We start from the raw sequence: 23,308 nt of genomic DNA, 5'->3' as shown, positions 1-23,308 counted from the left end.
TTTAACCTACATATCGATTGGTCAACTCAAATCGCACGGGGTAGCCTGGAGGAGGAATTCATAAATGCATACGGGATTGTTTCTTAGAACAGTATGTTACAGAACCTTCAAGGGAGCAAGCTATCTGAGATCTGGTCCTGTGTAATGAGACAGGAAAAATAAACGATCTCCTAAAAAGATCCTCTCGGAATGAATGATCACAGTATGGTTGAATTTGTAATACAGATTGAGGGTGAGGAAGTTGTGTCAGAAATGAGCGTATTATGCTTAAACAAAGGGGACTACAGTGGGATGAGGGCAGAGTTGGCTAAAGTAGACTGGAAACACAGACTAAACAGTGGCACAATTGAGGAACAGTGGAGGACTTTTAAGGAGCTCTTTCATAGTGCGCAACAAAAATATATTCCAGTGAAAAAGAAGGGTGGTAAGAGAAGGGATAACCAGCCGTGGATAACCAAGGAAATAAAGGAGAGTATCAAATCAAAGACCAATGCGTATAAGGTGGCCAAGGTTAGTGGGAAACTAGAAGATTGGGAAAATTTTAAACAATAGCAAAGAATGACTAAAAAAGCAATAAAGAAAGGAAAGATAGATTACGAAGGTAAACTTGCGCAAAACATAAAAACAGATAGTAAAAGCTTTTACAGATATATAAAACGGAAAAGAGTGACTAAAGTAAATGTTGGTCCCTTAGAAGATGAGAAGGGGGATTTAATAATGGGAAATGTGGAAATGGCTGAGACCTTAAACAATTATTTTGCTTCGGTTTTCACAGTGGAAGACACAAAAACCATGCCAAAAATTGCTGGTCACAGGAATGTGGGAAGGGAGGACCTTGAGACAATCACTATCACTAGGGAGGTAGTGCTGGACAGGCTAATGGGACTCAAGGTAGACAAGTCCCCTGGTCCTGATGAAATGCATTCCAGGGTATTAAAAGAGATGGCGGAAGTTATAGCAGATGCATTCGTTATAATCTAGCAAAATTCTCTGGACTCTGGGGAGGTACCAGCGGATTGGAAAGCAGCTAATGTAACGCCTCTGTTTAAAAAAGGGGGCAGACAAAAGGCAGGTAACTATAGGCCAGTTAGTTTCAAGCATTTTCCCCACTACAGATGTTAAACTATCATTAAGGAAGAAATAGCGGGACATCTAGATAGGAATAGTGCAATCAAGCAGACGCAGCATGGATTCATGAAGGGGAAATCAACTTTAACTAATTTACTGGAATTCTTTGAGGATATAACTAGCATGGTGGATAGAGATGTACCGATGGATGTGGTGTATTTAGATTTCCAAAAGGCATTCGATAAGGTGCCACACAAAAGGTTACTGCAGAAGATAGAGGTACGCGGAGTCAGAGGAAATGTATTAGCATGGATAGAGAATTGGCTGGCGAACAGAAAGCAGAGAGTTGGGATAAATGGGTCCTTTTCCGAGTGGAAATCGGTGGTTAGTGGTGTGCCACAGGGATCGGTGCTGGGACCACAACTGTTTACAATATACATAGATGACCTGGAAGAGGGGACAGAGTGTAGTGTAACAAAATTTGCAGATGACACAAAGATTAGTGGGGAAGCGGGTTGTGTAGAGGACATAGAGAGGCTGCAAAGAGATTTAGATAGGTTAAGCGAATGGGCTAAGGTTTGGCAGATGGAATACAATGTCGGAAAGTGTGAGGTCATCCACCTTGGGGGGGAAAAAAAACAGTAAAAGGGAATATTATTTGAATGGGGAGAAATTACAACATGCTGAGGTGCAGAGGGACCTGGGGGTCCTTGTGCATGAAACTCTTTTTCCCAAAAAGTTAGTTTGTAGGTGCAGCAGGTAATCAGGAAGGCGAATGGAATGTTGGCCTTCATTGCGAGAGGGATGGAGTACAAAAGCAGGGAGATCCTGCTGCAACTGTATAGGGTATTGGTAAGGCCGCACCTGGAGTACTGCGTGCAGTTTTGGTCACCTTACTTAAGGAAGGTTATACTGGCTTTGGAGGGGGTACAGAGATGATTCACTAGGCTGATTCCGGAGATGAGGGGGTTACCTTATGATGATAGATTGAGTAGACTGGGTCTTGACTTGTTGGAGTTCAGAAGGATGAGGGGTGATCTTATAGAAACATTTAAAATAATGAAAGGGATAGACAAGATAGAGGCAGAGAGGTTGTTTCCACTGGTCAGGGAGACTAGAACTCGGGGGCACAGACTCAAAATTCAGGGGAGCCAATTTAAAACCTAGTTGAGAAGGAATTTCTTCTCCCAGAGGGTTGTGAATCTGTGGAATTCTCTGCCCAAGGAAGCAGTTGAGGCTAGCTCATTGAATGTATTCAAATCACAAATAGATAGATTTTTAACCAATAAGAGAATTAAGGGTTATGTGGAGCGGGTGGGTAAGTGGAGCTGAGTCTACGGCCAGATCAGCCATGATCTTATTGAATGGCGGAGCAGGCTCGAGGGGCTAGATGGCCTACTCCTGTTCCTAATTCTTATGTTCTTATAATCAAGACCATTTCGAGCTTCCACTGAAATATGAATCTTATCGCACAAATTGAAGGGTGAACATTTCAGTGACTTCTTCTGAAAGTTTTGGTAGCCTTAACCTCTGTTGTAAGCACCATCCAATGGAATAATTAATCTCCTGATCAACTGTTACGCGAATTGGCCTATAATGAAGTGACGCAATGTGTCTGCAATCTATCCGGAGTGACACTTTTTTCCTCTTATTCCTCAGCACAGTTCTGCTTGGAAATGGCAATGCCACGGTCTGTAATGTCTCTGCTCATGTTTTGTTGTGGGTTGGGATTAGGATTTATCATCTGCCATCTTGCGATTAGTGCAATAAATAAGGAAGCACCGCAGCACAGTCATCTGCTCTTCAATGACCCTCATGGCCATTTAGAAGACTCTGACCATCACCAACACCATCAACATCTTCAAGGAGAGATGAACTTTAATGCCGACATCAGTCAACATAAAGGTATCTTTCTAATTTTGTGTAATTTCTGGTGGAACTACATGGATATTTGAACCCTGATAAAGCAATATTGTACCATCATGATAGGTGATGGGAATTATAAGGTTGTTGATGGCTACAGGTAATATTTCAAGGTTTTTAAAAAATAAATTCTATCTGAGACATAAGATCATTCAAATGACTTGTATCTCAGTAAGGTTCGTGAAAATAGTCAGATTTCAGAAACTGTTGAGATGGACTCATCAATCAGCAATTTGAGCTTCACTGCCAGCGAGAATGGAACATCAGTTGGGCCAGGGGAATGTTTTCTACAACAGATTTGTTATAACCCGAATTACCGTGTTCATTTTTTGTCCTTACAAACCTATATAAAAGATTATGCATTAATTCCCCATCTCAATTTTGTTCTTTCCTGTGTCAACCATCTGTGGCCAATTGAGTTTTAGGAGGCCTCTGGCAATGTACATCTGAAGCAGCTACTGGGAAAGATTTGAGAGTGATCAAGGTTGACTGTTCCTCCCTTTTGGTAAATGCATGGTGTCCACTTGATGCTTCCAAACAGTGACCTGGCTGAGGTCAACACCTCAACAGACTGAGATAGAGGGTGTGTCCCATCACTCTGATACATGTTGATCCTCCCTGCATACTGCTCCACTGTTACCACTGCAACATTTTTCATTAAATATAAAGTATCAATGCTCGTTGTCACATGCAAATGAATGAGCTCCACAAAATTTAAATTTGAATAATTGCATTGTGAGGTGACTGAAATGAATGTAAGTTAATAGATTTGGTATGGCAAAGACTTTTTATTTAAACAGAAGATACATGGTATTTTCCAATCCATCTTTTTGATCATAATTGAATCCAATCAGTGAGTGTTGAGTTAAGTTATGATGGTCAGGGTCATAATTGATTGTTATAATTCACTATAGGCTGGGGGAAATGTCATCTACATATTTGGGAACCTGCATTTTATTTCAAATGAATCAGAAATGACATTATAGTCATTTTAGAATATAGTTACGGTGATGCTTTGTATTTCATCCCTTTTGTTCCTTTCCCCAACTCTTTGATCTATGTTGGTAACCACACCCCTGCACATGCACACCTCCTCGCCCCACAACCCAACTCAGCTCCAAATATTAGTGGCAGACCTTTTAGCTATCATGGTCCTTTGAATTCTCTCCATTAAATCCCTTCAATGTGATCCATCTTTTTCATTTTCAAAAGCTCCTCAAAACCTACCTTTTCAACTTCAGTTTGCTCCCATTCATTCCTCAGCATAATTTCTGCTCAATGTCTGATTTTCCCTGCCTATGGTGTGAAGTGTGTCGGGGCATTTTGTACAAACTATGTGCCATCTAGACTCTTGTAATATTGTTTTCTCTGTGGGCTAGGAGTGGGATTTGTCTTTGGCCATTTAGTGATTTAGCATCATAAATTGACTATTGCATAATAATGCTTATTCATTTGTTAAAATATTGAGCATTACTATTTTCTCAGGCATTTGACTTTTTAAATGCAGTTCAAGGAATAATTCTCGAGAGTCAGCTATTATCTGAATGGTGATAGATTAGGAAAAGAGAAGGTGCAACGAGACCTGGGTGTCATGGTACATCAGTCATTGAAGGTTGCCATGCAGGTACAGCAGGCGGTGAAGAAGGCAAATGGCATGTTGGCCTTCATAGCGAGGGGATTTGAGTATAGGAGCAGGGGGGTCTTACTGCAGTTGTACAGGGCCTTGGTGAGGCCATACCTAGAATATTGTGTTCAAGTTTGGTCTCCTAATCTGAGGAAGGACATTCTTGCTATTGAGGGAGTGCAGCGAAGGTTCACCAGACTGATTCCCGGAAAGCAGGACTGACATGAGGAGAGACTGGATCAACGGGGCTTGTATCCACTGGAGTTTAGAAGAATGAGAGGGGATCTCATAGAAACATATAACATTCTGACGGGATTGGACAGGATTGAGGCAGGAAGAATGTTCCTGTTGCTGGGGAGTTCCAGAACCAGGGGTCACAGTCTAAGAATAAGGGGTAAGCCATTTAGGACCAAGATGAGGAGAAACTTCTTCACACACAGTGGTTAACCTGTGGAATTCTCTACCACAGAAAGTTGTTTGAGGACAGTTCGTTAGATATATTCAAAAGGGAGTTAGATATGGCCCTTACAGTCAAGGGGTATGGAGAGAAAGCAGGAAAGGGGTACTGAGGTTGAATGATCAGCCATGATCTTCTTGAATGGCGGTGCAGGCTCGAAGGGCTGAATGGCCTGCTCCTGCAACTAATTTCTATGTTTCTATGTTTCCTGTTTTTGCTACCAAAGTGGATAACCTCACATTTATCTACATTATACTGCATCTGCTATGCATTTGCCCACTCACCTAACCTGTCCAAGTCACCCTGCAGCCTCTTGGCATCCTCCTCACAGCTCACGCTGCCACCCAGCTTAGTGTCATCTGCAAACTTGGAGATATTACATTCAATTCCTTCGTCTAAATCATTAATGTATATTGTAAATAGCTGGGGTCCCAGCACTGAACCTTGCGGTGCCCCGCTAGTCACTGCCTGCCATTCTGAAAAGGACCCATTTAACCCTACTCTTTGCTTTCTGTCTGCCAACCAGTTCTCTATCCACATCAATACATTACCCCCAATACCATGAGCTTTAATTTTGCACACTAATCTCTTTTGTGTGAGACCTTGTCAAGTCTTTTGAAAGTCCAAATACACCACACCCACTGGTTCTCCCTTGAGGATGTACTAATTACATCCTCAAAAAAACTCTCAAAGATTTGTTAAGCATGATTTCCCTTTCATAAATCCATGCTTACTTGGACCGATCCTATCACTGCTTTCCAAATGCGATGCTATTACATCTTCTTTAATTGATTCCAGCATTTTCCCCACTACCGATGTCAGGCTAATTGGTCTATAATTCCCTGTTTTCTCTCCCCACTTTTTAAAAAAAAAAAGGAGGATTACATTAGCTGCCCTCCAATCCATAGGAACTGATCCAGAGTCTATAGAATGTTGGAAAATGACCACCAATACATCCACTATTTCTAGGGCCACTTCCTTAAGTACTCTGGGATGCAGACTATCAGGCCCTGGGGATTTATCGGTCTTCAATCCCATCAATTTTCCTAACACAACTTCCTGACTATTAAAGATTTCCTTCAGTTCCTCCTCACTGGACCCTCGGTCCCCTAGTATTTCCAGAAGGTTATTTGTGTCTTCCTTAGTGAAGGCAGAACCAAAGTATTTGTTTAATTGGTCTGCCATTTCTTTGTTTTCCATTATAAATTCACCTGAATCTGACTGCAAGGGACCTACATTTGTCTTCATTAATCTTTTGCTCTTCACATATCTATAGAAGCTTTTGCAGTCAGTTTTTATGTTCCCTGCAAGCTTACTCTCATACTCTATTTTCCCCCTCCTAATTAAACTCTTCGTCGTCATCCTGCTGAATTCTAAATTTCTCCCAGTCCTCAGGTTTGCTGCTTTTTTCTGGCCAATTTATATGCCTCTTCCTTGGATTTAATACTTGCCCTGATTTCCCTTGTTAGCTACGGTTGAGCCACCTTTCCTGTTTTATTTTTATGCCAGACAGCGATGTACAATTGTTGAAGTTCATCGATGTGATCTTTAAATGTTTACCATTGCCTATCCACCGTCAACCCTTTTAGTATAATTCGCCAGTCTATCCTAGCCAATTCACGTCTCATACCATCGAAGTTACCTTTCTTAAAGTTCAGGACCCTCGTCTCTGAATTAACTGTGTCACTCTCCATCTTAATGAAGAATTCGACCATATTATGGTCACTCTTCCCCAAGGGGCCTCGCACAACAAGTTTGCTAATTAATCCTCTCTCATTACACAACACCCAGTTTAGGATGGCCAGCTCTCTAGTTGGTTCCTCGACATAGTGGTTCAGAAAACCATCCCTGAAACACTCCAGGAAATCCTCCTCCACCGTAATGCTACCAGTTTGGTTAGCCCAATCTATATGTAGATTAAAGTCACCCATGATAACTGCTGTACCTTTATTACACGCATCCCTAATTTCCTGTTTGATGCCATCCCCAACCTCACTACCACTGTTTGGTGGCCTGTATACAACTCCCACGAGCGTTTTCTGCCCTTTCGTGTTCCGCAGCTCTACCCATTCAGATTCCACATCACCCAAGCTAATGTCCTTCCTTACTATTGTGTTAATCTCCTCTTTAACCAGCAACGCTACCCCACCTCCTTTTCCTTTCTGTCTATCCTTCCTGAATATTGAATACCCCTGGATGTTGAATTACCAGCCTGGAATCATGTCTCCGTAATCCCAATTACATCATAGCCGTTACCAGCTATCTGCGCAGTTAATTCATCCATCTTAATTATGAATGCTCCTCGCATTGAGACATAGCCTTCAGGCCTGTTTTTTTAACGTTCTTTCTTTTTGTCCTTTTAGAATTATGTTGTAATATGGCCCTTTTTTGATTTTTGTCTTTGCTTTCTCTGCCCTCCACTTTTCCTTATCTCCTTTCTACCTTTTGCTTCTGCACCCAATTTACTTCCCTCTGACTCCCTGCAGAATTCCCATCCCCCTGCCATATTAGTTTAAACCCTCCCCAACAGCACTCGCAAACACTCCCCCTCGGACATCAGTTCCGGTCCTGCCCAGGTGCAGACCGTCTAGTTTGTACTGGTCCCAACTTCAGAACTGGTTCCAATGTCCCAGGAATTTGAATCCCTCCCTCTTGCACCATTCCTCAAGCCACATATTCATCTTAACTATCCTGCTATTCCTACTCTGACTAGCACATGGCACTGGTAGCAATCCTGAGATTACTACCTTTTTGAGGTCCTACTTTTTAAATTTAACTCCTAGCTCCCTAAATTCAGCTTGTACAACCTCCTCCCGTTTTTTACCTATATCATTGGTATCTATATGCACCACGACAACTGGCTGTTCACCCTCCCCCTCCAGCATGCCCTGCAGCTGCTCCGAGACATCCTTGACCCTTGCACCAGGGGGGAAACATACCATCCTGGAGTCTCGATTGCGGCCGCAGAAACGCCTATCTATTCCCCTTACAATAGAATCCCCCTACCACTATAGCTCTCCCACTCTCTTTCCTGCCCTCCTGTGCAGCAGAGCCACCCATGGTGCCATGAACTTGGCTGCTGCTGCCTTCCCCTGATGAGCCATCTCCCCTAACAGTATCCAAAGCGATATATCTCTTTTGGAGGGAGATGACCGCAGGGGACTCCTGCACTACCTTCCTTCTCCTGCTCTTTTTCAATCTGAGAATGCTCCCTTAGCACAAGAGAATTACTTTCTGCTTCTACCCTTGTTTACTCCATTGTTACCAAAAGTATGGGAGGTTTTTGACCTGTACTGAATCAAAGGCTGTTCACTATTTCAATCAATCAGGAAATGTTGCAGGTGAGTGTTGTTTTCGTACATCATTCTGTCCAGTTGAATGATGTCTGCTAACATTACCCATTTTTGACCAAAGACCTGAAAAGTGTACTTTTACAGAGCCAGAGAACCTAACACATACAAGTTACTCTCATTCAGCACGATTCACAAAATTCTTGTTCAACTTCATTGATCTCTGCAGCAGCCTGATGACTAGATTTCCACGGTCCCTCTCAGAAATCTGCATCAGCAACCAACCATCCAACAGATTCTGAGTATCTTGGGGAAGCTGAACAAACTGTCCTCCATAGGTACTTGGTTCAAGTCATATCTAGTCAAAGTATGCCTACAACACGATTGATTTTATCTCCATGCAATTTTGATGCTCTTACCTCTCGAGCTACTTGGATTAATAATGCGAAAGGATGCTGTGGACTTTGAGGCGCTCCATGGTGCAGTTGGGGTCCTCCCCAACAGCATTATTGTGCTAATTTAACCACTCACTAAGTGCTTTAATTGTAGTTACCCACTTCTGTTACTGTACTGCTTTAGTATAATTAATTTGTGTGTGGAAGGTGGACAGATCTGGGAGAATGTGGTTATATACCTTAGTGTTGCTGGACAGGCCACAATTTATGCATGTCGGACACGAGACTCTCAAAGCAAGCACTCTACTCTGGCTTGTTTGCCGTGAAGGAGTTCAAAGGTGGGCAGAGGAAACGTTACAAGGACCCCCTCAAAGCCTCCCTGATAAAGTGCAACATCCAACTGACACCTGGGAGTCCCTGGCCAAAGACCGCCCTAAGTGGAGGAAGTGTATCCGGGAGGGCGCTGAGCACCTAGAGTCTCATCGCCGAGACCATGCAGAAATCAAGTGCAGGCATCGGAAAGAGCGTGCGGCAAATCTGTCCTACACACCCTTTCCCTCAACGACTATCTGTCCCACCTGTGACAAGGACTGTGGTTCTCGTGTTGGACTGTTCAGCCACCTAAGCACTCATTTTTAGAGTGGAAGCAAGTCTTCCTCGATTCCGAGGGACTGCCTATGATGATGATGATGATTGCCTTCTATTTCACCCTAGTTCATGGTGGCATTCTTGCAGCTTTCATTCTATAGTTGACATTGCGTCTCCGTCTCTTGCTCCCACCTTTTGCTGAAAGACTGAGGAAGGGATCCAGAATAAGGCCTGATGTACATGAAGGAACATGGGAACAGGGATAGGCCGCTCAACTCCTTGAGCCCGTTATCATTTTTACATCTTATAAAAGTAATGTATTTACATAAATGTCACACAAATCATTAAGTATGCAGAAAACAGCTACGTAGGTTCTTATTAAAAGTGCCATTAGTCAAAACTTTCCCCAGATTCAACTGTCATTTTCCCTCAGATATTTTTCTGGTGCTTCAAGCTTTGCCAGTTCATTTGCCTCACTGGGAAGGGTCTATGGAAATAGTCTACTGAGGGGGAGGGGAAATAGTCTTAGAGGAATATGGCGCTGTTTTTGACACCTTGCTTTAACGGTCTATTCGTCTCTATGTTCAAAGATTGAGAAAACTATATAAAGGTCAGTACTTTAATATTTCCTTGAAATGACTCCTTTTGTGTTTGCACAGAAAATTATTCCCATCCCCTAAACAATGTGATAGGAAGTTTGAATTTTCCCTATGATACAGATGGAGATATAATATAAATTTAGAACCCAAACTTTGCTTAAAACTAAGTTTAGGGGAAAAAAGTGAGATTAGTGATTGATTTTTGTTTTTATGAATTGATGGCTTGAGATGGAAAGTACTCCAGTAAAATGTGATGGGAATTAACTACTTTATTGAGCTATAAAGTATAAAGTAATTGCTTTCCAATAGATTGCACAAATATAACCATCTACTCAAAATCTGATAGCTCAGGCAACAGAGTGCTTTGCTCCCTAACTGAGACTATGGAGTTCAAACCATCAAAAGCATTGAGACATGCTGGCACAGATGGATGTTTAGTTCTTGGCTGAACCATTGCTATCTCCATCAATGTTCAATTCCAGTCCACTTCTCTTTCCCCAGCCCACATAGCCCCTCTTACTTCCCAGCCTGAAAACAATGGCAATTGCACAGCGAGGATAAAGACAGATGCAATGTACAGATATTATCGGAATCCCTGCGTTTGCCGCAGTTAGATTTTTCCCAGTGCTCTCTAGTTTAGAGATATTTTAACTGAAATAATATGGGTACATGATATTCTGAATGTTCATAAATTTTAGACTAATTCTGTCAGATAATACTTGTCAATGGTTTTAAATAAATATATGTATCTTCTCTACCCAGATGAAAACAGAAGTGTTGCCGATGAGCTGTATAAGAAAGTGAGAATCCTCTGCTGGGTGATGACTGGACCCCAGAACTTGGCCACAAAGGCCAAACATGTCAAAGCCACTTGGGGCAAAAAATGTAACATTGTGCTTTTCATGAGTTCAGAAGAAAACAAGGATTTCCCTACGGTGGGACTGGGCGTTAAAGAAGGCAGGGACCAGTTATATTGGAAAACTATCAAAGCTTTTCAGTATGTTCATGACCATCACTTGAATGATGCTGATTGGTTTATGAAAGCAGATGATGACACTTACGTGGTTGTTGACAATCTGCGGTGGCTGCTATCAAAGTACTCCCCTGATCAGCCTATATTCTTTGGAAGAAAATTTAAACCATATGTTAAACAAGGATACATGAGTGGTGGAGCTGGGTATGTGCTGAGCAAGGAAGCACTGAAAAGATTTGTTGATGCCTTCAAGACAGGCAAATGCACTCATTTTACATCTACAGAAGATTTGGCCCTGGGGAAATGTATGGAGACTGTTAATGTAGAAGCTGGTGATTCCAGGGACACAAATAAAAGGGAAACATTTCATCCTTTTCCACCAGAGCATCATTTGTCAAAAAGTTACCTACCCAAAACATTCTGGTACTGGAACTATTGCTTTTACCCTGCTGAGGAGGTAAGGCATCAAACATGCTTGTCTGTTCTTTTTAGGCTGACCACTATTTATTTTTCATCTAATCCCTGGAATATTTAGTTCTTAATTGAACAAGTTGATCCAAGACAGGCTGTGTAATTCATACTGGGAGAAAGAGAAAACATATTATGTAGTTCACTACATTTCAGTTGCACTATTTGCAAACTGTTCATTAAGCAGCAGTGGTAATTGTGGAGGCATTCATGGCCACAGTCATCCAAACATGGGGGAAGCTGATATTTTTGCAAGCGAGTTAACTGTCAATCAGCTGTAAGTGTCTGTCTACGTAGTTGCTAATTACTGTGAACAACAAGCTGAGTATGTAGAAACATGATGCTCTAAGCCCTTGTTTAAACTAGGAATTGTCTATATATTTGCATTTGTTTGTTTACAAAGATTGAGAAGTCAGCAACTTGTAAAGTGCTTTCAGATTGACTTTAAATATGAAAAGTGATATTTTTCTTTCTCATCCTTTTCAAAATTGAGCTTGTTGGAACTCTCTCGTGCAACTAATATGAACAACTTTTTTTGTACAGTGATTTTCTACTGCAGTTCCTGAAAACTGAAATGTGGCGCTTAAACTGTGCAATTTATCAATGCCGCTCATTTTAACAGATTGTGTACCACTGCATTGTTATGAGCTCATTCTGGAAAGGAAAGGAGTATTTGATTTGGATGGGATCGTATGTTAGCAACTTGCACTGCTGTTTTTCATACATCAAGTGGAATTAAGGGACACAAAAGATCAAGACAAAGCAATGCAAGGATTTGGAATATTTGGGTGGGTGGTTAAAGGAAAGGGAATAATCAGGGAAGCACTTGGGTATAAAATGCTCAACATTTATACTTTAATAAATAATCTCTCAAAGCAACTCATTTTCACATGAAGCATGCAAGCTGGGAAAAGTTTCAGATTGACTACCAAACCAGGCCAAATCATTGCCCACCAGGTCAAATCATTGCCTCCTATTCAAATAAACGGAGGTGTTCCAAGCTCCACATTAAGTCCTTGTTTTATTGTACAGCACTTGCAGTGCTTAAGGTACAAAATGGCAAGTGCCAATAAAATTAAGTTCATTTTAATTTTTCTTAAGCGTCACATAAGTGGTCTTAAACAGAGTGTTAAATTGAGAATTTGGAGAGTGGAAATCCCTGGTGAGTACTAGCTATAAAAAGTGAAATGTAATTTAACATTTTGAATTTAACTTCGAACTTTAAACACTAAAATAAACTGTAGTTAACAGAAACTGCCTGCCAGTGACAGTTAACTGTCAATCAGCTGTAAGTGTCTGTCTACATAGTTGCTAATTACTGTGAACAACAAGCTGAGTCAGCACTTATAACTTTGGTATGGCTCAAAGGTGTATAAAAGTACGGAGTGACTGCTGCCAGCGAACCGGAAGCTGTGCAGAAGAACTCTGTGCACTCGATACACGCTTCTGGTTCGACACGATATCACGTGTGACCGATGGAAAACCTTTCTGCATACATTGGCGAGAATGGGAATTCTGAGCAGGGGGAAGAAGCTGCTGCTTTCTGCCTCCAATACTTGTAATAGTTTGTGTTACAGGTAAATATTTGATTTAATCTACCTTTTAACTTAAACTAGTAATTAATAAAATAAACTATAAGCTAAATTAATGAAATACGTAAATTATAATTAAATAAAGCCAGGTTATATAGGGATGGCAGTGCAGGTGGTGTGCCACAACTGCAGGATGTGCGAGTTTGCGGAGTGACGACCACGTCTGCAGTAAGTACCTGCATCTCGAAGAACTTCAGCTCAGAGTTGTTTAGCTGGAGTTCGAGGTGCAGACATTGCGGGGCATCAGGGAGGAGAAAGTTATCTAGACACTTTAATCCAGGAGGCAGTCACACCCCTTAAGTTAGATAGTCGTCAGGGACAGGCTGTTGTGACTGTGACTCAGGCAGCTAAGGGGACCCCAGGTGCTGTGCTGGAGGAGCCTTGGCCTTTGCCCTTATCCAACAAATATGAGGTTCTTGCTGCCTGTGTAGATGAGGGCAAAATCTGCAGGGTGGATGAGCCAACTGACCATGACACCATGGTACAGGAGGCCAAATGGGAGGAGTGAAAAGGAATGCTGTTGTTGTAGGGGACTGTATAGTCAGCGGGTTAGATAATGTTCTCTGCAGCTGTGACTGGGAGTTCCAAAATCTGTGTTGCCTCCCTGGTACCAGGGTTAAGGATATCTCCTCTCAGCTTGAGAAGAATTTGGAGTGGGAAGGGGAGGATCCAGTTGTTGTGGCCCAGGTTGGAACCAATGATCCAGGTAGAACTAGGAATGAGATTCTGCTGAAAGAGCTTGAGCCAAATTATAAAACACAGCCTCCAAAGAAAATATTAATCTCTGGATTGTTACCTGAGCTATGCACAAATTGATTTAGGGATAAGCAGATCAGAGATTAAATGCGTGACTCAGAGTGGTGTGGGAGGAGGGGGTTTCGATTCATGCACCAGTAATAGGGAAAGAGAGAGCTATTTCGTCAGGAAGGGACCAGTGTCCAGGCGAATCAAAATAACTAGGGCTTTAAACTAAAAAGTGGGGAGGGGTTAGGTGGGGGGAAATTTAGAAATCTGTAGAGAAAAAGTAAGGCAATGGAGTAGTGCAGTGATTTGGGTAAAGATAAGCAGAGTATGGCAGGAAGGGACAGAGTTTTTAATGGTAATAGTGCATCAGCGAATACGGTGAAAGCAGGGAATAATAGTTTAAAAAGTTCAAATTAAATGCTCTTTTTATCTGAATGAACAAAGCATTCATAACAAGATAGACGAATTAGTGGCACAAATAGAAATGAATGGGTTTGATCTAATGGCCATTACAAATACGTGGTTCCAAGGCGACCGATGTTGTGAACTAACTATTCCAGGGTACTTGACTTCAAAATAATAGGCAGAATGGAAAAGGAGGGGAAGAGGTAGCCCTGATAATGAAAGATGAAAGAAAGACAGAAGTGATAAAGGACCTTGGCTGGGAAGATCAGGAAGTAGTATCAGTATAGGTAGCATAGTGGTTATGCTACTGGTCTATTAATCCAGAAGCCAGGACTAATGATGATCTGGAGACATGAGTTCAAATGCCACCACGGCAGCTGGGACTTTAAATTCAGTTCATTAATCAATCTGGAATAAAAAGCTAGTATCAGTAATGGTGACCATGAATTTACCGGATTGTCGTAAAAACCCATCTGGTTCACTAATGTTCTTTTTAGGGAAAAAAATTTGTCATCTTTACCTGGTCTAGCCTACATGTGACTCTCATCATTATGGTTGACTCTTAACTGCCCTCTGAAATGGCCTAGCAAGCCACTCAATTGTACCAGATCACTACAAAGAAGTATACAAAGAATAAAACCGGACGGACCACCCGACATTGACCTAGGCACCGCACACGACGACTGCTCACCCAGCCCAGTCGCCCCTGCAAAGAGCTCCTCAGTAATATCTGGGGACTGTGCCAAAATTTAAAGAGACTAGTTAAGCAACACTCTGACGGTCATAATCACAGAATCATACCATTCATCATCATCATCATCATCATAGGCAGTCCCTCGACTTGCTTCCACTCTAAAAGTGAGTTCTTAGGTGACTGAACAGTCCAATGCGGGAATTACAGTCTCTGTCACAGTGGGACAGACAGTTATTGAAGGAAAGGGTGGGTGGGGAGTCTGGTTTGCCGTACGCTCCTTCCGCTGCCTACGCTTGCTTTCTGCATACTCTCGGCAACGAGACTCGATGTGCTTAGCACCCTCCCGGATGCTCTTCCTCCACATAGGACAATATTTGGCCAGGGACTCTCGGGTGTCAGTGGGGATGTTGCATTTTATCAAAGAGGCTTTGAGGGTCTCCTTGAAACGTTTCCTCTGCCCACCTGGGGCTTGCCTGCCGTGTAGGAGTTCAGAGTAGAGTGCTTGCTTTGGGAGTCTTGTGTCAGGCATGCGAACAATATGGCTTGCCCAACTGAGCTGGTCGAGTGTGGTCAGTGCTTCGATGTTGGCCTGACCGAGAACACTGATGGATGACCTCATCTCACTCATCTTGGTGCGTCTGTCCTCCCAGGGGATTTGCAGGATCTTGCGGAGATATCGTTAGTAGTATTTCTTCAGTGATTTGAGGTGTCTACTGTATATGGTCCATGTCTCTGAGCCATACAGGAGGGCGGGTATCACTACAGCCCTGTAGAGATCATAAGCTTGCTTGCTTGCTGCCAGATTTGAGGGACTGATCTTCGAACATTCTCTCAGGCGGCCGACGGCTGCACTGGCGCATCGGAGGCAGTGTTGAACCTAGTCGTCTATATCTGCCCTTGCTGATAATCGGCTCCCAAGGTATGGAAAGTGGTCCACGTTGTCCGGGCCCGCACCGTGGATCTTGATGACTGGGGGGGCAGTGCTGTGTGGCGGGGTCAAGTTGGTGGGGGACCTTTGTCTTACGGGTGTTTAGTGTAAAGCCCATGCTTTCGTACGCCTCAGTGAAGATGTTGACTATGACTTGGAGTTCAGCCTCTGAATATGCACCGATGCAAGTGTCATCCGCGTACTGTAGCTCGACGACAGAGGATGGGACGGTCTTGGATATGGCCTGGAGACGACGAAGGTTGAACAGGTTCCAACTGGTTCTGTAGTTCCGTTCCACTCCAGCGGGGAGCTTGTTGAGGTGTGAAGTGGAGCGTGGCAGCGAGGAAGATCGAGAAGAGGGTTGGACTTGTCCCCTTTTTTTAAAGATGGTCATGATTACTGCATCTCTAAGCTTAAATAAAGGAATGAGGGCAGAGTTGGGTAAAGTGGACTGGGAAAATAGATTAAAATGTAGGACAGTTGGTGAACAGTGGTGTACATTTAAGGAGATATTTCACAACTCTCAAGAAAAATATATTCCAGTGAGGGTGTAAGAAAAAAGATAGCCTCCCATGGCTAACTAAAGAAATAAAGGATGGTATCCAATTAAAAACAAGGGCATACAAAGTGGCCAAAATTAGTGGAAGCCAGAAGACTGCGAAGCTTTTAAAAGCCAGCAAAGAATGACTAAAAAAAGAAAGGGAAGATAGATTATGAAAGTAAACTAGCGCAAAATATAAAAACAGATAGCAAGAGTTTCTTTAGGTATGTAAAAAAGAGTGGCTAAAATAAATGTTGGTCACTTAGAGGATGAGACCGGGGAATTCGTAATGGGGAACATGGAGATGGCAGAAACTCCTGAACAAATATTTTGTATCAGTCTTTACGGTAGAGGACACTAACCATATTCCGACAATGGTTAGTCTAGAGGCTATAGGGGGGGAGGAACTTAACACGATCACAATCACTAAGGAGGTGGTACTCAGTAAGATAATGGGACTAAAGGAAGGTAAATCCCCTAGACCTGATGGCTTGCATCCTAGGGTCTTAAGAGAAGTAATGTCAGGAATTGTGGATGTATTGGTTGTAATTTACCAAAATTCCCTGGATTCTGGGGAGGTCCCAGCAGATTAGAAAACTGCAAATGTAACGCCTCTATTTAAAAAAGGAGGCAGACAAAATGCAGGAAACAATAGACCAGTTAGTCTACCATTTGTGGATGGGAAAATGTTGGAGTCCATTATTAAAGAAGCAGTAGCAGGACATTTGGAAAAGCAAAATTTGGTCAGGCAGAGTCAGCATGGATTTATGAAGGGGAAGTCATGTTTGACAAATTTGCTGGAGTTCTTTGAGGATGTAACGAACAGGGTGGATAAAGGGGAACCAGTGGATGTGGTGTATTGGACTTCCAGAAGGCATTTGACAAGGTGCCACACAAAAGGTTACTGCAGAAGATAAAAGTTCATGGGGTTGGGGGTGTAATATATTAGCATGGATAGAGGATTGGCTACTAAACAGTCAGGCTAAATGGTTCATTCTCTGGTTGGCAACCAGTAACTAGCTGCAGGGATCAGTGCTGGGACCCCAACTATTTATAATCTATATTAACCACTTGGAAGAAGTTACTGAGTGTAACATAGCCAAGTTTGCTGACGATACAAAGATGGGAGGAAAAGCAATGTGTGAAGAGGACACAAAAATCCGCAAAAGGACATATACAGGCTAAGTGAGTGGGAAAAAATTTGGCAGATGGAGTATAACGTTGGAAAGTGTGAGGGTATCTACTTTGGCAGAAAAAATCAAAGAGCAAGTTATTATTTAAATGGAGAAAGATTGCAAAGTGCTGCAGTACAGCGGGACCTGGGGGTACTTGTGCACAAAACACAAAAGGATAGTATGCAGGTACAGCAAGTGATCAAGAAGGCCAATGGTATATTCCCCTTTATTGCAAAGGGGATGGAGTATAAAAGCAGGGAAGTCTTACTACAGCTATATAAGCTATTGGTGAGGCCACACCTGGAATACTGCGTGCAGTTTTGGGTTCCACATTTACGAAAGGATATACTTGCTTTGGAGGCAGTTCAGAGAAGATTCACTAGGTTGATTCCGGGGATGAGGGGGTTGACTTTTATGAGGAAAGGTTGAGTAGGTTGGGCCTGTACTCATTGGAATTCAAAAGAATGAGAGGTGATCTTAACGAAACGTATGAAGATTGAGGGGGCTTGACAAGGTGGATGCAGAGGATGTTTCCACTGATGGGGAGACTAGAACTAGAGGGCACGATATTAGAATGGGCCGCCCATTTAAAACAGAGATGAGGAGAAATGTCTTCTCTGAGGCTTGAAAATCTGTGGAATTTGCTGCCTCAGAGAGCTGTGGATGCTGGGACATTGAATAAATTTAAGACAGAAATAGACTGTTTCTGAAATGATAAGGAGTTATGGGGAGCGGCCAGGGAAGTGGAGTGGAGTCCATGATCAGATCAGCCATGATCTTATTGAATGGAGCAGACTCGAGGGGCCATATGGCCTACTCCTGCTCCTATTTCTTATGTTCTGTCTCCCGGCATGCTCTCCTCCTTCCAGATGAGAGAGATGAGATCATCCAATAGTGCCTCTCCGCCATACTTTAGTGCCTCAGCGGGGATTCCATACGCTCCAGATGCCTTGTTGTTCTTGAGCTGATGGATAACCTTTTCTACCTCGTGCAAGGCTGGGGTTTTGCTGAGATGGTGGTGGGTAGCATGCTGCGGGATGGCGTCGAGGAGACTCGTGTCAAAGGCAGAGTCTCGGTTAAGGAGATCTTCAGAGTCCTCCTTCCAGTGGGTCCTGACTGCCTCGGTGTCCTTGATGAGCGTCTCCCTCTTCTTGGCCAGCAGTGGGGTGGGGCCTTGGGTGTTTGGGCCGTAGGTGGATTTGACTGCGGTGAAGAAACCTCGCACATTATGGCTGTCGGCCGGCTGCTGAATCTCCTGTGCTTTCTCCATCCACCATCTATTCTTTAGGTCGTGGGTTTTTTGTTGGACCTCGGCCTTAAGCTGTCTGTAAAGTTGCCTTGCTGCTCCCGAGTTGGTTGTTTTAGGTTCAGAAATGCCCTGTGCTTGTGATTTATTAGCTTTTGGATCTCCTAATCATTCTCATCAAACCTGTCCTGGTATTTCCTGGTTGAGTGACCGAGCGTCTCTTCGCAGGTACTCATTATGGAGGGTTGGGAGGGCAGGCAAAGCGTTGTGGGCATTCTGTGTCTTGGGGTCATCAAGGGCCGCCAGGTTAGCATTGAGGCGCTGGCTGTATAGGACTCTCGTAGCTGGGTCTTTGAGTGCCCCAGCATCGATTTTATTTTGCGCCACTGTTTCTGCTGCCATAGCTGCTTTGGGGCTATGTTGATAATGATGAATCGCATTAGGCGATGGTCCATCCAGCAGTCCTCTGCTCCTGTCATGGCGCGGGTGATGCGCACATCCTTGCGATACCTGGCTCGGATGATGATGTCATCGAGCAGGTGCCAGTGTTTGGAGCGAGGGTGTTGCCACGATGCCTTGCACTTGTCCCTCTGGCAGAACAAGGTGTTAGTGATGACAAGGTCATGTTCTAGACATTTTGTCAGGAGCAGGGTACCACTGGATTTGGTTTTCCCTGCCCCCTCTCTGCTGATCACACCTCCCCAGAGGTCTGTGTCCTTACCCGACCCTGGCGTTGAAGTCGCTGAGGAGGATCAGTTTGTCGTCCGTAGGGACGCGGGACAGAGATTGTTCGAGGCTAAAATAAAATCATTCTTTGGCCTCATCTGTTGCATTGAGTGTTGGGACGTGCGCACTGGTTCCGGGCTAGGGTGAGTCGGAAAGTCATGAGACGGTCGCTAATCCCGCAGGGGGAAGTCTCTGACGTGGTCGACCAGCTCATTCTTAATGGCGAAACCGACTCCATGGAGGCAGCGTTCTGCCTCTGGTTTGCCTTCCCGGAAGAAGGTGTAACCTACCCCTTGTTCCTTGAGCTGGCCTTCACCTGCCTGCCGGGTCTTGCTTAGGGCGGTGATGTTGACATCAAAGTGTCTAAGTTCCCGGGTAACTATGGTGGTGTGACGTTCCGGTCTGTCGCTGTTGAAGTTGTCCATGAGGGTCCTGAAGTTTCAGGTTCTGAACTTCATTTTGAAGGGTGGACGATGCCTGTGTGTGAGTTACTTTAACGTGGGGTGGCCGTTGCACACCGGCTACCACATGGGCTTAGCTGAGCAAGTTCTTGGTCCAGTGGCACGGGGGTCCAAGACAACTGGAGACCAGGCACTGCTGTATGAGCCTAGTTGCCTCGGCGCTGAGTTGCGCCCTTCGGTGAAGTGGTGAGAAAACCGAGGCCTGGCTGAGGGCAGGCATTGGGATGGTCAGACGTCCATTTTGTGTGGTAGCCTGTGTGCAACGGCCACCCCACATTAAAAGAACTCTCACATCTTCCACTCTTACCATTCAGCCAACGTCCCAGACTGTTCCATCACCAGAGCTGGTGGCACAGTGATATGCAATTGAGAGGGAGTGGCCCTGGGAGTCCTCAACATTGACTCTGGACCCTATGAAGTCTCATTGTATCAGGTCAAATATGGGCAAGGAAACCTCCAGCTGATTACCACCTACCACCCTCCCTCAGCTGATGAATCAGGACCCCTCTGTGTGGGACGTCACTGAGGATGGCAAGGGCACAGAACTGGATTGGGAACTTTAATAGCCATCACCTAGTTGGCCAAGTCCTGGAGGACACCGATGCCAGACTGGGCCTGCGGCTGGTAGTGAGAGAACAAGCACGAGGGAAAAACCTACTTGACCTTGTTCTCACCAGTCTACCTGTCGCAGACGCATCTGTCCATGACCATACTGGTAGGAGTGACCACCACGCCCATCTTGTGGAGATGAAATCTCATCTTTACACTGAGGACATTACATCGTGTTGTGTGGCACTAATACCGTGCTAAATGGGATAGATTCAGAACAGATCTAGCAGCTCAAAACTGGGCATGCATGAGGCGCTGTGGGCCATCAGCAGGAACAGAATTGTATTCCACCACAATCAACAACCTTATGGCCTGACATATCCTTCACTCTACTATCACCATTAAACCAAACAACCAAACAACCAACCATGGTTCAATAAGGAGTGTCGAAGAGCATGCCAGGAGCAGCACCAGGCATACCTAAAAAGTGCCAACCTGATGAAACGACAACAACTGACCACATACATGCTAAATTGTGGAAACAGCATTCTGTAAACACAGCTAAATGATCCCACAACCAATGGATCAGATCAAAGCTCTGCAATCCTGCCACATCCAGTCGTAAATGGTGGTGGACAATTAACAGGAGGAAGTGGCTCCATGAACATCCGCATCCTGCATGACAGTGGAGCCCAGCACGTGAGTGCAAAAGCCAAGGCACGTTTGCAACCATCTTCAGCCAAAAGTGCCGAGTGGATGATCCATATTGGCCTCCTCCTAAGGTCCTCACCATCACAGAAGCCAGTCTTCAGCTAATTCGATTCACTCCACGTGATGGCAAGAAATGGCTGAGTGCACTGGATATAGCAAAGGATATGGGCCCTGACAACATTCCAGTTGTTGTGCTGAAGACTTGTGCTCCAGAACTAGCCACGCCTCTGGCCAAGCTGTTCCACAGAAAGCAGGACAAATCCATTTTGGCCAATTACCGCCCCATCAGTCTACTCTCAATCATCAGCAAAGTGATGGAAGGTGTCGTTGACAGTGCTATCAAGTGGCACTTACTCACCAATAACCTGCTCACCGATGCTCTGTTTGTGTTCCGCCAGGACTGGCTGCAGACCTCATTACAGCCTTAATCTAAACATGGAAAGAGAGTTGCATTCCAGAGGTGAGGTAAGAGTGACTGCCCTTGACATCAAGGCAGCATTTGACCATGTGTGGCATCAAGGAGCCCTAGTAAAATTGAAGTCAATATGAATCAGGGTAAACTCTCCACTGGCTGGAGTCCTACCTAACCCAAGGACAATGATTAGAACATAAGAACATAAGAATTAGGAACAGGAGTAGGCCACCTAGCCCCTCGAACCTGCTCCGCCATTCAATAAGATCATGGCTGATCTGGCCGTGGACTCAGCTCCACTTACCCGCCCTCTCCCCGTAACTCTTAATTCCCTTATTGGTTAAAATTGGTTATGATTGCTGGACATCAATCATCTCAGCCCCAGGACATCGCTGCAGGACTTCCTCAGGGCAGTGTCCTTGGCCCAATCATCTTCAGCTGCTTCATCAATGACCTTCCCTCCATCATAAGGTCAGAAGTGGGATTGTTCGCTGATTGCACAGTGTTCAGTTCCATTCACAACTCCTCAGATACTGAAGCAGTCCGTGCTCGCAAGCAGCAAGACGTGGATGACATTTAGGCTTGGGCTGATAAGTGGCAAGTAATATTCGAGCCACACAAGTACCAGGCAATGACTGTCTCCAACAAGAGTCTAACCACCACCCCTTAACATTCAACGGCATTCGTATTGCCGAATCCCCCATCATCAACATCTTCACTGGACCAGCCACACACATACTGTGGCTACAAGTGCAGGTCACAGGCTGGGTATTCTCCAGATTCCCCAAAGGTTTTCCACCATCTACAAGGCACAAGTCAGGAGTTTGATGGAATACTCTACATTTGCCTGGGATGAGTGCACCTCCAACAACATTCGAAGCTCGACGTCTAAGAAAATACTCGGGTGTATTTGACAATCCGGAAGGACAGACAGAAAGGAAAAGGAAGTGGGGTAGCTCTATTGACAAAGGATGGAATCACTGCAATAGTGAGAAACGATATTAGCTGAAATGATCAGGATGTTGAAACAATTTGGGCGGAGATAAGGAATAATGGGAAAAAGTCACTGGTGGGCGTAGCAACTCTGTTGGTCGGAGTATAAACCAGGAAATAGGGGCTTGTAAAAAGGGAACAGCAATAATCATGGGTGATTTTAACCTCCATATTGATTGGACAAATCGAATTGGTCAGGGTAGCCTTGAGGAAGAGTTCATAGAGTGCATAAGGGACGGGTTCCTTGAGCAGTATGTAACGGAACCAACCAGTGGGAAGACTATCTTGGATCTGGTCCTGTGTAATGAGACAGGATTAATAAACAATCTCCTAGTAAAGGATCCCCTTGGAATGAGTGATCATAGCATGGTTGAATTTCAAATTCAGATGGAGGCTGAGAAAGTTGGATCTCTAGCCAGCGTACTAAGCTTAAATAAAGGAGACTATGAAGGTATGAGGGCAGAGTTGGCTAAAGTGGACTGGGATAATAGATTAAAGTGTAGGACGGTTGATGAACAATGGCCTACATTTAAGGAGATATTTCACAACTCTCAGGAAAAATATATTCCAGTGAGGAGAAAAGGGGGTAAAAGAAAAGATAGCCATCCATGGCTAACTATAAAGAAATAAAGGATGGTATCCAATTGCAACCAAGGGCATACAAAGTGGCCAAAACTAGTGGGAGGACAGAAGATTGGGAAGCTTTTAAAAGCCAGTAAAGAATGACTCAAAAAATGATTAAGAAA

General features: G+C 44.0%; 1 protein-coding gene across 5 annotated transcripts in view; it reads left to right on the top strand.

Annotated features, from left to right (window-relative positions):
- The window catches only part of LOC139264488 (glycoprotein-N-acetylgalactosamine 3-beta-galactosyltransferase 1-like), a 59,423-nt gene that overhangs the window by 19,027 nt on the left and 17,088 nt on the right, over positions 1 to 23,308 (top strand). For 3 of the 5 annotated variants that reach the window (XM_070881042.1, XM_070881046.1, XM_070881045.1), the window contains 2 exons: positions 2,733 to 2,973; positions 10,707 to 11,374. In XM_070881042.1, coding sequence (XP_070737143.1) covers positions 2,745 to 2,973; positions 10,707 to 11,374 — 897 coding nt within the window. In that variant the 5' untranslated portion in view covers positions 2,733 to 2,744. Of the gene's footprint in view, positions 1 to 2,727; positions 2,974 to 10,706; positions 11,375 to 23,308 lie in introns of all 5 variants that reach the window. The other 2 variants (XM_070881041.1, XM_070881043.1) reach the window with 1 other exon arrangement.

The sequence above is a fragment of the Pristiophorus japonicus genome, chromosome 5, assembly GCF_044704955.1.
Source record: "Pristiophorus japonicus isolate sPriJap1 chromosome 5, sPriJap1.hap1, whole genome shotgun sequence".
In the NCBI taxonomy this organism is placed as follows: Eukaryota; Metazoa; Chordata; class Chondrichthyes; family Pristiophoridae; genus Pristiophorus; species Pristiophorus japonicus.
This window is presented reverse-complemented; position numbering and strand designations above follow the sequence as displayed.